This window comes from Hemibagrus wyckioides, linkage group LG24 (genome assembly GCF_019097595.1).
Source record: "Hemibagrus wyckioides isolate EC202008001 linkage group LG24, SWU_Hwy_1.0, whole genome shotgun sequence".
NCBI classification, from domain to species: Eukaryota; Metazoa; Chordata; class Actinopteri; order Siluriformes; family Bagridae; genus Hemibagrus; species Hemibagrus wyckioides.
Window position 1 is genome coordinate 18,486,256 of NC_080733.1, and position 13,432 is coordinate 18,499,687.

General features: G+C 38.9%; 1 protein-coding gene across 9 annotated transcripts in view; it reads left to right on the forward strand.

Annotated features, from left to right (window-relative positions):
* The first annotated feature begins 2,340 nt into the window (after positions 1-2,340).
* LOC131344713 (NACHT, LRR and PYD domains-containing protein 12-like) overlaps positions 2,341-13,432 on the forward strand; it is a 103,078-nt gene continuing 91,986 nt past the window's right edge. For 6 of the 9 annotated variants that reach the window (XM_058377155.1, XM_058377151.1, XM_058377150.1 and 3 more), the window contains exons 1-4: positions 2,345-2,478; positions 6,677-6,820; positions 11,387-11,506; positions 11,796-11,915. In XM_058377155.1, the coding sequence (XP_058233138.1) occupies positions 6,768-6,820; positions 11,387-11,506; positions 11,796-11,915 (293 nt within the window). In that variant the 5' untranslated portion in view covers positions 2,345-2,478; positions 6,677-6,767. Of the gene's footprint in view, positions 2,479-6,676; positions 6,821-11,386; positions 11,507-11,795; positions 11,916-13,432 lie in introns of all 9 variants that reach the window. The other 3 variants (XM_058377148.1, XM_058377149.1, XM_058377152.1) reach the window with 3 other exon arrangements.

Genomic DNA, 13,432 nt, shown 5'->3' on the forward strand with positions numbered 1-13,432 from the left:
CTGCAGGAACACTAGCACTGTACTAAGAGGGCAATGAACTAGATCCTGGAGATGGCAATTACACCATAGGTTCAACATAGTCTCCACAACCTTGGTTGGGAGACCAGATTCTAGGAGCACCAGCTCCACTGACCCCTGTCAGACAGGCATAAATGTCATGTAAATGTAATTCAGACCGACCTGCTCTCCATATTCGAGCGCACACTCTTAAGTCACTCTTGCGGTACTTTGACATTATATACTATCTCAGTCTGCACAGCACCTCTTCAAGTCGAACGCTGCATCTGGAAATTTTCTACATTTTACATCTACATTTTTGTATTAAAGTAACTATGGCCATCTTCTGGGCAAAGGTCACTGTCTACCTTCACCAGATTTTACAGAATGTTTGTTTTTGTCAACCCATATGGCGTATTCGAGTAGAGTGTAAATTTAAGTCTTAATCTGAAGGACAATATCAGACATTGAGTAATTTTCACCCTCAAGCGTTTTTTTAATTATCAGAATGTGAGTGAGAGAAATTGTGTAGAGGAAAGGATTACTTCTGAGGTGACAAAAAATCTACTTTATCTTTATCTACTTTAATACAGATAAAGATCTTGTAGAATTAAAAAACTGTTTGTTTGACTGTTTATTGTACAATGATGTATAACTAAAACTTCTCTTTTATTGGTGCCAAAACTCTATAAACTTCTGTATTGGATAATTGTGCAGATCATTTTAAGTGATCTGGTTTTACCAGGTAATCCATGACAAGCAAATTGTCAAATTATGATTATAATTTTTACACACACAGAATTGAGAAATCACTTTTGCTCCAGATTTCACAGAGATATGTGTTGGAAGACTGAGAGCATGCTGAACTTGTAAGTGAAAAAAATTTAAGCCTCGTATTTATGAGAAAATATCCTACTAATGTGCAGCCCTCATATTGTGAATTCACGTACTGATTTGCGGATGTTCAGAATTTGTCTATGAATTCTCATTTATTGATACAGGTGTGCTGTGTATTTTGCATATTCATCATATTGCATTAAAATGTTTCTTAATTTGTAATTTGTAAAATAGGATTTGTGCACCTGCAATAAAGAGTTGAGACTGTCGTGCTGTGTTTGGGAGTGAAAAATGTTTTCAAATCCTAAAGCATTTTTCTTTGTGACTTCAAAGTTATATAAATTGTTTTGTCTATATATGCTACCTTTGCGCAATATCACCAGAAATTACAATCTCTCATTTCATGTCTATGCTGATGACATCCAATTATTTGTTCCTTTAAAACCAGACTTACCAGGCTCCAGTCCTTGTCCAGCGTTTTATCAGACGTTAAACGTTGGCTGGCTAGTAATTTTTAAAGTTTTAATGAGAATAAGTGTGAATGCATATTATTAAGTTCGCAAGAGCAGCCTAATTTTAGGGGTCTCACACAAGATTTTAAAAACCAGCATTTGAAACCTAGGCGTCATATTTGACAACAATTTGCATTTTGCTAAGCAGGTAACCTCAGTTTTGAAAACAGCTTTTTTTTTTTTTTTTTAACTCTGTCTGTTATCAAAGGTAAAGCCTTTTGTTTCATGCTTTTATAAGTTCCAGATTGGATTATTCTCTTTACAAATGGGATAACTCTCTTATTTAGGCGTTACCCAGTCCTCTTTTCATCGCCTACAGCTGGTTCAGAACACTGCAGCATGGCTTTTAATGGGTACAAATAAGTATGCACACATCACCCTGGTTCTTTCCTTTCTTCACTGGCTTCCAGTAACTTACAGAATTCAATATACAATCTTATTTGTTTTTAAATCTCTGTCTGGTGTTGCCCGAACCTATTTTAACGAATTTATCCATCTGAGCACCCATGGCCTCATGTGCTTGAAGTACCCAGAACAAGATATAAATCATGGGGTGACTGTGCTTTCTCGGTAGCAGCTCCTAAGCTTTGGAATTCCCTCCCTCCTGATCTTACCTCTGAAAGGGCATTCTCTACCTTCAAAGCTAAACTAATGATGTATTTATTCACCAAAGCCTGTTTTCAAGTAGAGGGTGTGCTTAGTCTCTTGCTTTTTAATGATTAAATCAATTGTAGTGTTTTAACATTTTTTTTTTTTCTGTTATGCCATCTCTTCTTTTATTACGATAATTTGCACTTTGCATTTTGTACTTTATTCAGCACCTAGGTTTTACCTGGTAGTTGTTAGGTGCTATATAAATATAGTTTGAATTAAAATTGAAAATTGAATTGACACATGTGACTATTTTCTACAGCCACAAATTCCAAGTGACAGGTTCTGACAGGTTTTCTCCAACAATAACTTCATGGAATCTGCACAAACCTGTTTTACTTCTGTGAAAGAAGTAAAAGAATCTTTGACACATTATGTTAGCTTTACTAGCATGCACTTACTTCTCAGACAGTCATAGACACAAACACAAAGACAAAGAGTGAGATTACCTTGAGAGCACAACAAGGACTGTTGACTAAAGGTAAAATATTTCTTTATTTTATTTCTTTATTTTTATTTCAGGTATGGAAATATGATTATATATGTCATATAAACATGTGTATAAGCAGTAGGGAAACTGCACTATGTGAGGTGAGTGTATTTACACTTCTGTTGTAATGTTGGATTTATTGTGGATATTCACTGATTATTACAGTGTCTCCCTTCCATTTCCACTAAATCTGAAAAGTAAACCAGATTTAACATAGCTTTTGTCACTGCATGCAGAATGCAAGGTAATGACAGGCATACATTTTTTTGTAAATGTGTTTTGGCATTTTGTGGAAGTGTAACATGTTTAGCACAAGCCATTTTGGCTTTTGCAAGATCACCAGAATCATGTTTTTTTACACAATATATCCCTGCCTTCTTAACCCTCCTGTTATGTTTGTTTTCCCACTAACGTGAGTGTATGTTTGGGTACTAGTTTCTAAATAGTCTGTGAGAGCAGACAGAATTTTATGATGTACAGAATCATTTCTGTATAGCAAAGAGTGTAAAAGAGGAAAAAGGTTATGGACTGGACAATGGTCATAAAAGCTTTAATAAAATGTGTAGCACTGTTGCAGAAAATCAGAAACATTTAAAAATTACGGTCTTATCTCGAAGCATGAAACTTTGGACTGGTTTCTGATTTGATGGATTTTCAAATATCTCTCTTGGATTCCTAATCAACAAATCCTGAATAAGATTTAGATTTAGATTTGTGCTCAGTGGAAACTTTTTTGCAGAAGCCCATAAACATAGGTGTGATACATAAAGATTTGGCAACCTGAGCATGCAGGACATATCCACAAAATGAATACAAGCATAATTATGGCTTAACTTGCAAGTTCCCAATCCCCTGTTCCCTGAATCAATTAATCAACTAATTAACAGAGTGTGTTTGTGCAGAAACTAAATGAAACTAAACTACACTAAAATGTTCAGCACAGAAGGTTCTCCAGGACCAGGGGTGGGAACATGCAAGTAATTACTAGTAATTAATATAAATAATATTATCCTTTGTGTTGTCTTAGAATTCTGTATACTCCCTTTGTCCTAAGGGTAAAAAATGACCCACCTTCACCTTTAACATAAAGCAGCTAAATTTAATTTCAATCCTCAAATCTATTTTGCATGAAAGAAACAACCTCATTATTTATCACAAACTTGTGAATGTCTAGGTTTTCCCCTCCTCAGTGTACAGTATTTTATTACTATTTAATCAGTGGCTACCACTCGTTTTTTTACTAAAGTACATGTTTATTTTTTCTACTGCTAAAGGTACCTGCATAGGAGTAAAGGGTTTTTAGAAAGACAGTATTAGAGATAGATAGACAGCAGCCTGACTATAAACACAACTACAATATCTACCTGTTGGCAACACATATGACATAATTAGCACATGTGGAACAGTAGGACAGTCTGTGAGCATGAACTTTGCAGATACTTTTTTTTTTTTTTACATGTCAAGCACATAGTGGTTGTTTTACAATCATTTATTGTGGGGGCAGTATTGGCATATCCTCCTCTTGCCTCTCCCCAGTTGCAGTCTTACATAAAACAGAAGAAGATTCAGCACCCTGAACAGCTTTCACAAGTGCTGTAGAGGCTGCTTTGTGAGGGAGATGCACTGTTCTTTGAATTTAAGGGGGAAGTAACTTTTCCAGCTGCTCCAGAAACACCCTCCTCTTGTTTCACTTGTCAGGCATCCAGGCAGGGTCAATCTGACTCCAAATCACAAAGGCATTGTATGAGAATACATCAATTATGTTATAGAAGATGACCAAGGGCCAATGCACAGTCAACCTCCTGCAGCTCGTTCCACCTTGTCTGCACCTCCTTTGTTGTGGTTGTAGTCCAGAATTATATTTGCTTCTTCTCTTCATGATCACTGATCCCTGCTGTTTTGTGCAATGTGCTCACAAGGACCACTTTCTTGTTCTTCTTTGGGAGCAAAGAAACTATTGTAGTGGTGGGGGTGAAGGCAAACTTTGAGAGGAAGGCCTCTCTCCCCCTTGTTGCAAGTAGTGCAGGGGGAACTACTCAGTCCATCTGTCACATCAAGTACAACACGCATTCCTTGATTCTTCTCAGGGACTCCAATGGTCCTCTACAAGCATAGCGGGACTGTGCATCACAGGCCATCCATATTTTGATGCCATACTTTATTGGCTTGCTGGGCATATATTAATGGAAAGGACAGCCACCTTATGACAAAAGATAATCAACATTGTAATTATCAGATTATGAAAAAATAATTATGAAAATAATTACAGATATGAAAATTTGCATACTACATTTACCATTGAATGGAACCAGCTGCTCATCCATTGTCACTTCAGGCTCAGGGTTGTAAAGGTATGGCAGGCCCTCCACCCACTTCTCCCAGACCTCTCTTATGGCAGCCAGTTTGTTTGTCACTCGTCTTGCAAGTCTTGACTCACAATTATCTTGAAAAGGTGTGAAAGACCTTCATTGACATTATGGAAAATTTCTCTTCCACACTCTGTATCCCAGAGAGTAGATGTAGCCTCACCTCGGGACCTATACACACCTTCTAGGATTCATAATGTAGGCAAGCAGGTCAGTCTCATCCATGATTTTCCACTTGACTCTATATTTTTGGAAACCATTGGTCATTTACAGGATGATTTTTCCGATGAACATGAAAAACGTTGAGACAATGTCCTGGGCATGGGAAACAGCATATCTTGTTGGGCCTGGGGTCATCTTTTCTGCTGCCACCCTGCCCTGGTTGCCATATAGTAAAGAAGACCATGATATTTTGACAAAAAAAGATTCTTTTGTCAGCTTGGAGGATTTCTTCTTCATCTAAGGATGAAGAATAATTTTCTGGGTTGTACTCTTCCACATTTCTTCTTCAGATACCTCCTCTTGCAAATCAGTGTTATCTTCTTCCTCCAGGACACCTGAAGTAATCAGGTCTGCAACTTGCCTGGCACTGAAATGAGCATGCATGATTTTGGCAAAAAGACAACTAGGGTACTGCAATCTACAGCACCTATATATAAGCATTCCCTATTAGTAACTAATCCTTTCAAGATACTTTTTTTTGTCTGCAATTTTTTTTATTTTGTCTGAGCTTAAGTAATGCGTGGGGTCATGAGAGTGAGAGAGCAATTATCATCACACAATCTGAGTTTCTTAATGTGTGTGTGTGTGTGTTTGTGTGTTGGAGTGTGCATGTGTGTGCCAGTTTTTGTGGTGTATAAATGGTTTTATAGCTGGCAGGTTAAAATGAACAATTCAATTTAGACAATTTTGGTGCCTTAGCTATGTAAAGCCTTCATGAAAATAGAAAATAGTGCATTTTTTTTAAGTTGGGGTCAATAGAAAAAGAAGTCATCACATTTCCAGTTGAAAAAAATAATTTAGGTTAAAAAAAACATAATTTAGGGTTTTTTTTCTGCTGTTAAAATGGTAACGGGGCATTTGACACTTAAGACAACACAAGGGCAGTATTATATTATTAATTTATTAATATTATTATAATAAATAATAATAGATACAAAATAGCTATTTTTAAATAATCAAGCACAAAATATTTTCTTATTTGAGAGATTTCAAAGCTTAAAATTTATATCACACTGTTTCTGTTGTCATTTTTTTCCTGTGTATTGCAAGCAGTAAAGAGAATTATTGGTTAGGATGAAGAATGGGAATTCATATGCATACTGTGTGTCATACAGTCACCGTGTGACTTTCAGCCCTGTGAAAAAAACACTATTGCTAGGAGGTTTTGCCCAGACCACAAGAGAGTATGTTTAATAATTTAAGATACAACTAGTTCAAGATTCATTTTGTTATATTATATATATATATATATATATTGTCACTGTGAATAACTAGTATAAGTATATGGTATCTATCTTTTGATATTTTATCACAAATATGTTGGTCAAATGACTGAGACAATACTGTTATGCAATGCAGTTAATACACCCATTAGCCAACTTGTCTTGTCTTACTGTGTACATTAATTAATTAGTTGACCAAGTTAATGAAATGATCAAGTGATTGATCCATTATTTTGTAAATATTAGTTGCATTACCAAGAAAGTACAATATATCTTTCTCATAAAAACATTTGAATCTGGTCACTTTTTAAAAAGTTTATTTATTTATTTATTCCTTCCTTCCGTTTTTTTAATGTTTTTTTTTATGTTTCTATGGAGACTGTAAGCCATAGCAGTAGAAGAGATGGTTGCCTGGTTGCACACAGCTCTCTGTTTATGACCAATTGCTTTTCCATACTAATGGTGAAAGATGGATTACTCTAATCCTGACCAACCAGATGGATCTCCACAAATAAAAATGAGGTAAAGCTACCATTATTGTATCATTGTAACATTAAAGCATGATGTGTGTGGTCTGGAGGAAGGAAAAAAATCTTCATTGGATAATTTACTTTTTCATGCCTCACATTTTCACTCCATTAATTTCCCTCTAAAATTTACATTTACATTTCTGGCTTTTGGCAGATGCTCTTATCCAGAGCGACATACAAAAGTGCTTTAAGTCACTATCATTGAAAACATTAACACTGGTTCAATAGGTCACAGACTTAGGATACCATTCGCCTAAAATTGGAATTTTTTTTTTTTTTTAAATAAACCATATAACAATACATAAACAGTGAAAGGTAAGAGCTAGTTTAAGTGCCTCAGGAAAAGGTAGGTCTTAAAACGTTGTTTGAAGACAGTCAGAAACTCTGCTGTGTGGACATCTAGGGGATCTAGATCTAGGGGAAGTTCATTCCACCACCTTGGTGCCAGAACATAGAACAGTCTAGATGAATACCTACCTTTTACCCTGAGGGATGGTGGGACCAGTCGGGCAGTGCTAGTGGATCGGAGGGAGCGAGGTGCAGTGCAAGGAGTAATAAGATCTTTGAGGTAAGATGGTGCTGGTCCATTCTTGGCTTTGTAGGCAAGCATCAGTGTTTTGAATCTGATGCATGCAGCTACCGGAAGCCAGTGGAGGGAACGCAGCAGTGGGGTGGTGTGGGAGAACTTAGGCAGGTTGAATACAAGCCGTGTAGCTGCATTTTGGATCATTTGCAGTGGACGAGTTGCATTCAGAGAAAGACCTGCCAGTAAAGAATTGCAGTAGTCCAGTCTTGAAATGACCAGAGACTGAACAAGCACTTGAGTAGCCTGTGTGGATAGAAATGGTAGGATCCTTCTGATGTTGTACAGAAGAAACCGACATGAGCGTGTCACATTGGCAACATGGGAGGAAAAGGACAGTTGATTGTCTATGGTTACCCCAAGGTTGCGAGCAGTGGCTGAAGGGGAGATCATTGAGTTGTCCAGAGATAATGCAAGATCCTTGTCTGGGGATGAATCACCTGGGATGACCAGCAGTTCAGTTTTGCTGGGATTAAGTTTCAGCTGATGAGCTGTCATCCAGGATGAAATGTCTGCCAGACACGCTGAGATTCGGGTAGAAGCTGTGGTATCTGAGGGAGGGAAAGAGAAGATAAGTTGGGTGTCATCAGCATAGCAGTGGTATAAAAAGCCGTGTGAGGATATCACATTGCCAAGAGTGTGAGTGTAGAGGGAGAAAAGGAGAGGACCAAGTACTGAGCCTTATGGGACACCAGTAGAGAGTCTGCGTGGGGCAGATGTCAATCCCTTCCATGTTACCTGATATGAGCGACCATCCAGGTAGGAAGCAAACCATTCCCATGCTGTTCCACAAATTCCAAGACTCCTGAGGGTGGACAAGAGAGTCTTGTGGTTAACTGTGTCAAATGCTGCAGTAATGTCAAGGAGGATGAGGACCGATGACAGCTTGGCTGATCTAGCAGTATATAGTTTCTCAGTGACCGCCAAAAGGGCAGTCTCTGTAGAATGTGCTGCTTTGAAGCCAGTCTGGTTGGGATCATGGAGGTTATTCTGCAAGAGATAGTCAGACTGAGGAGAGCTGATTATAAACAATTTGTTCGAGAATTTTTGATAGAAAGGAGAAGAGTGATACTGGTCTGTAATTATTAATGTCAGAGGGATCCAAAGTAGGTTTCTTTAGTATAGGGATAACCCTTGCTTGCTTGGCAGTTGGTACCTGTCCTGATGTAATGGATCTATTGATGACTGTGGTGATGAAGGGCAGGAGGTCAGGTGAGATGGTCTGGAGCATAGTTGGCATTGGATCCAGTGGGCAGGTGGTGGGATTGGAGGCGTGGATGATTTGCAAAACCTCTTCTGCTGCTATGGTTGAGAGGTGCTTCAGTGAAGGAGTAGCTGAATCCTTGCTGTGTAATGCAGATGAAGTAGGGGCGGATGTGAAGGTCTGGCAGATGTTCTCAATCTTCTCTGTGTAAAAAGTGGAAAAATCTTCAGTGGTCAGGGAGGATGGAGCAGGTGGAGTCAGAGGGTTGAGTAGTGGAGAGAAGATGTTGTGGAGCTTTTGGGGATCTTGTGCAGAAACCTCAAACTTTTCCTTGTAAAAGGAAGTCTTGGCAGAAGTCATGTCCGAAGAGAATCTGGACAGAAGCATACGATAAGAGGTGAGATCTGCATCCAGTTGAGATTTCTTACACTTCCTCTCTGCTGTTCGTAGTTCTCTTCGATTGTTGCAAAGCACATCTGACAACCAAGGAGCAGCACAAGAAGTCTTCCTGCGTTTAGTGGATAAAGGGCAGAGAAGGTCCATGCTTGATGAAAGAGAGGAGATGATAGTGTCTGTAGCTGAGTCTAGGGGTAAGTAGGAAAAGGAGTCATAGTCAGGAAGAGATGAAAGAGTGTAGGAAGCTACAGAGGAAGGAGAGATAGAGTGAAGGTTCCGACGGATGAGAGAGGGATGTTGGGAGTTACATTTGGGTATTACAGGGAGAATGATAGTGAAGGATACCAAGTGATGATCTGAGATATGAAGTGGAGTAGCAGTCATGTCTGTAGCTGGGGAAGGGCAGGTGAAGACCAAGTCCAGGATGTTTCCTCCCTTGTGTGTTGGAGGGCAGCTGTTAAATGACAAGGAGAACGAATTCAGAAGAGTCAGAAGGCCAGAAGACTGAAGCCTGTCGGATGGGAGGTTGAAATCTCCAAGGACCATCAGAGGGGTGCTGTCAGAAGGGAAGACGCTGAGGAGTGTGTCCATTTCTTCCATGAAGTCTCCAATGGGACCAGGAGGACGGTAGATGACAATGATGGAGAGGTTGATTGGAGATGTAACTGAAACTGCATGGAATTGAAAAGAAGAAATGGTGAGATGAGACAAGGGGAGAGGTGTGAAACACCATCTCCGGGACAACAGCAGACCTGTGCCACCACCCCTGCCTGATTCTCGTGGTGAGTGAGAGAAAGCATAGGCAGAGCATAGAACAGTCAGTGTAGCAGTGTTTTGTGGTGATATCAAGGTCTCGGTTAGTGCCAGAAAATCAAAGGAATAGTAGGAAGCTAAAGCTGAGATGAAATCAGCCTTCCTTACAGCAGACTGGCAGTTCCAGAGCCCACCTACCACCGCTGTTTGAGACAGAGACAACAGAGGAGGGTAGATGAGATTGCTGGAAACACAACCTTGGTTTCGTGGGTAATAATGCCTGTGTCTGTAAGAGGTAAGAACAGAGATGGGTTTGAGGCACATGTCTGGTTTGGTCAAAGTGAGGTTAAGTGCAAGTTAAAGTGTGACAGGACAAGAAAGAAAGTATGTTAGTAGACACTTACTATAAACAGGTCTTGACCGGACTAGATGCAAAAGTGGAGAGCCTTCAATATAAATTAGTAAGTCCTGCCCACAATTCACACTTTAAGGGAGACTGAAACTACTCTTGATTAATCACCTGAGACAACTAAGCATAGACCAACACTAAAGGATCAACAAGCTATACAATATAACACAGTTCAAACTCTAGAACTAACCAAGTTAAAAAAATAGTACACAAAGTCAGAATTCTACCTTACCAGATGGAATAGATTCAAATGAAGAGCTAAAGCATGTAGCACTTAAAATCTTTTAAAATAAAGTCTATTACTACACAACTCAAATCTACTGATCTGCTGACTACCTGTTCATATTAACAATGATCTAAAGTCGGTAAATAATTTATTAAAAGTAAAATGTATATGTTATTGGATAGCAAAATCCAAGTAAAAATATCAGACTGTGCAGGACCCAGCAGTGCCTCTACAAGCAGTGACGTGTGTACAGCAGAACTTCCTGCAGGATTAAATAATTTTACCTGTTGCCTAAAAAGTTACCTGTGTGAAGACTTCTCATCTTCACACAGGTAACATCTCCTTTATTTGAGTTTATTCTTTTTTTCACTTAATATTCTAAACTCAGATCAAATGAAACAACAAAATACATTTACAGCTCTGGAAAAAATAAGAGAGCTTTGCAAAATAATCAGTTTCTTATGTTTTTTTCTTACAGGTACATGTATCGGTGAGATGAACAGTTTTGTTCTAAATTCAAAATATAACTATTGTTATTTAGAGTGTATATTTAAAGGAAATGACAACACATCAAAATAACCCAAGATCATGCGGTATTTGCAGAGTTTTAATAACTCAAATAAAACAAAATACAAATAATTTGTAAACAGATTGTGTTAATGCTTTGGCTAAATAACATTAAGAGATCAGTATTTAGTGGAATAACCCCGATTTGCGTGTGTTTTGGCTCCATGCTATCCACCAGATTCTCACATTGTTGTTGGGGAACTTTATACCACTCTCTTTTCAAAAAAGCAAACAGCTCAGCTTTGCTTGATGGTTTGTGACCGTCCATCTTCCCCTTGATGACATTCCAGAGGTTTTCAATAGGGGTCAAATCTGGAGATTGGGCAGTGGTCTCATTTTTCCAGAGCTGTAGTTAAAGTTTCATAAAACACTAATGTTTACTGTATAAATGTTATTTGTGGTGTGTGTGTGTGTGTGCAGTGAAACCCACAAAAAGAGATCAGACTCTCCTGTACCAAGCTGTATGTCCATGAAGAGTGATGAGTCTATGATTTTACCACCAACGTTTAAAGAGAAACGAGAATCCTCACCTGGATACAGGTAACAACTCTTTACAGTTAATTCAGTGTTGTGATATATTGTCACATGTGTACAGAACGTCCACCAGGATTAACTAATGAAGACTTCTCATTTTCACACCAGTAACCTCTCCTCAGAGTTTATTCTTTTTTTCACTTAATATTCTTTACCAATTAATGTAACATGGTCCAAACTTAAATCAAATAAAATAACAAAATTAATTCACTTAAAGTTTAAAGAAACAGTAGTGTTTACTGTATAAATGTTATTGGTAGTGTGTGTGTGTGTGTGTGTGTGTGTGTGTGTGCAGTGAAACCCACAAAAAGAGATCAGACTCTCTTGTACCCAGCTGTGTGTCCATGAAGAGTGATGAGTCTATGATTTTACCACCAACATTTAAAGAGAAGAGAGAATCCTCACCTGGATACAGGTAACAACTCCTTACAGTTAATTCAGTTTTGTGATATACTGTCAGTTTGCCTTCCCACACAGGTTTTGCAGTGTTCATTACATGTTTCAATGATGTCACTTCCGGGTCAGCAGCCATCTTGGAAGTGGCACTTCTGGGGCATCGACCATGTTATACTCCCCTGAGCTATATAAGCACACCACCAACAAGCCTTCCCACACTAGATGGTCTCCTCAGTTTTCCTTGTGCTGTGTGTAGACAGCCTGCCTTGTCCCTGTTCCTGCCATGCCTCGTTAGACCATGTTTGTTCCTATTGTTTTTTTCCACCTGATCTACTCTGCTCTGTTAACAATACCAATTTTGGTATTGATATGACTCTGATCTTTAAACTGTTTGTGACTCTGACCCCTACCTGTACCACTTTGCCCCTTTTGCCTGTGTTTCAGAACATTGAACTGTCCTTCAAATTGAACTTTGTCTCCCCCACATTTATGCCTGCTTTCGTTAAAGACTCTTAATTTGAAAACTAGTCAGAGTCTTGCATTTGGGTTTTTAGACTTTAGATTTTAAAGACTTGGATTGTTATTACTTATTAAGACTTATTATTATTATTATTATTATTATTACTATTATTATTAGGACCCGAGCACCGAAGGAGCAAGGCCAGAGGCCTTGCACCGTAGGTGCGGAAGCCCTATTGTTTTCGTTAGAATTTTATTTTATTCATTTTTTATTTTTTTCAACCTTTTGGGGCATTTTGGACCCCTTAACATGCTCAAAAACTCTTGAAAATCAGCAGACAGGTTGGAATCTGCGGCCATTACGACGTCACCGTGGCTCGGCCCTGGGCGTGGCACACACCCGTTACAGCGCCCCCTCGAAAATCTTGCTGCATAGCTGATACACACTTGCACGTATCCATGTACAACTTGGTACACACTTATATCTCATTGAACTGAACAACTTTCACACTGCATGTCATTAAGTCTAATCCACAGGAAGTGAGTTATTTTGAGTTGTTTGCAAAACGCACCCAATGGAATTTGAAATACTCCTCCTAGGGAATTGATACAACCGCCACCAAACCCAGGCTAATATGATCTCAAGACATTGATACAACCGCCACCAAACCCAGGCTAATATGATCTCAAGACATTGATACAACCGCCACCAAACCCAGGCTAATATGATCTCAAGACATTGATACAACCGCCACCAAACCCAGGCTAATATGATCTCAAGACATTGATACAACCGCCACCAAACCCAGGCTAATATGATCTCAAGACATTGATACAACCGCCACCAAACCCAGGCTAATATGATCTCAAGACACTGATACAACCGCCACCAAACCCAGGCTAATATGATCTCAAGACACTGATACAACCGCCACCAAACCCAGGCTAATATGATCTCAAGACACTGATACAACCGCCACCAAACCCAGGCTAATATGATCTCAAGACATTGATACAACCGCCACCAAACCCAGGCTAATATGATCTCAAGACATTGATACAACCGCCACCAAACCC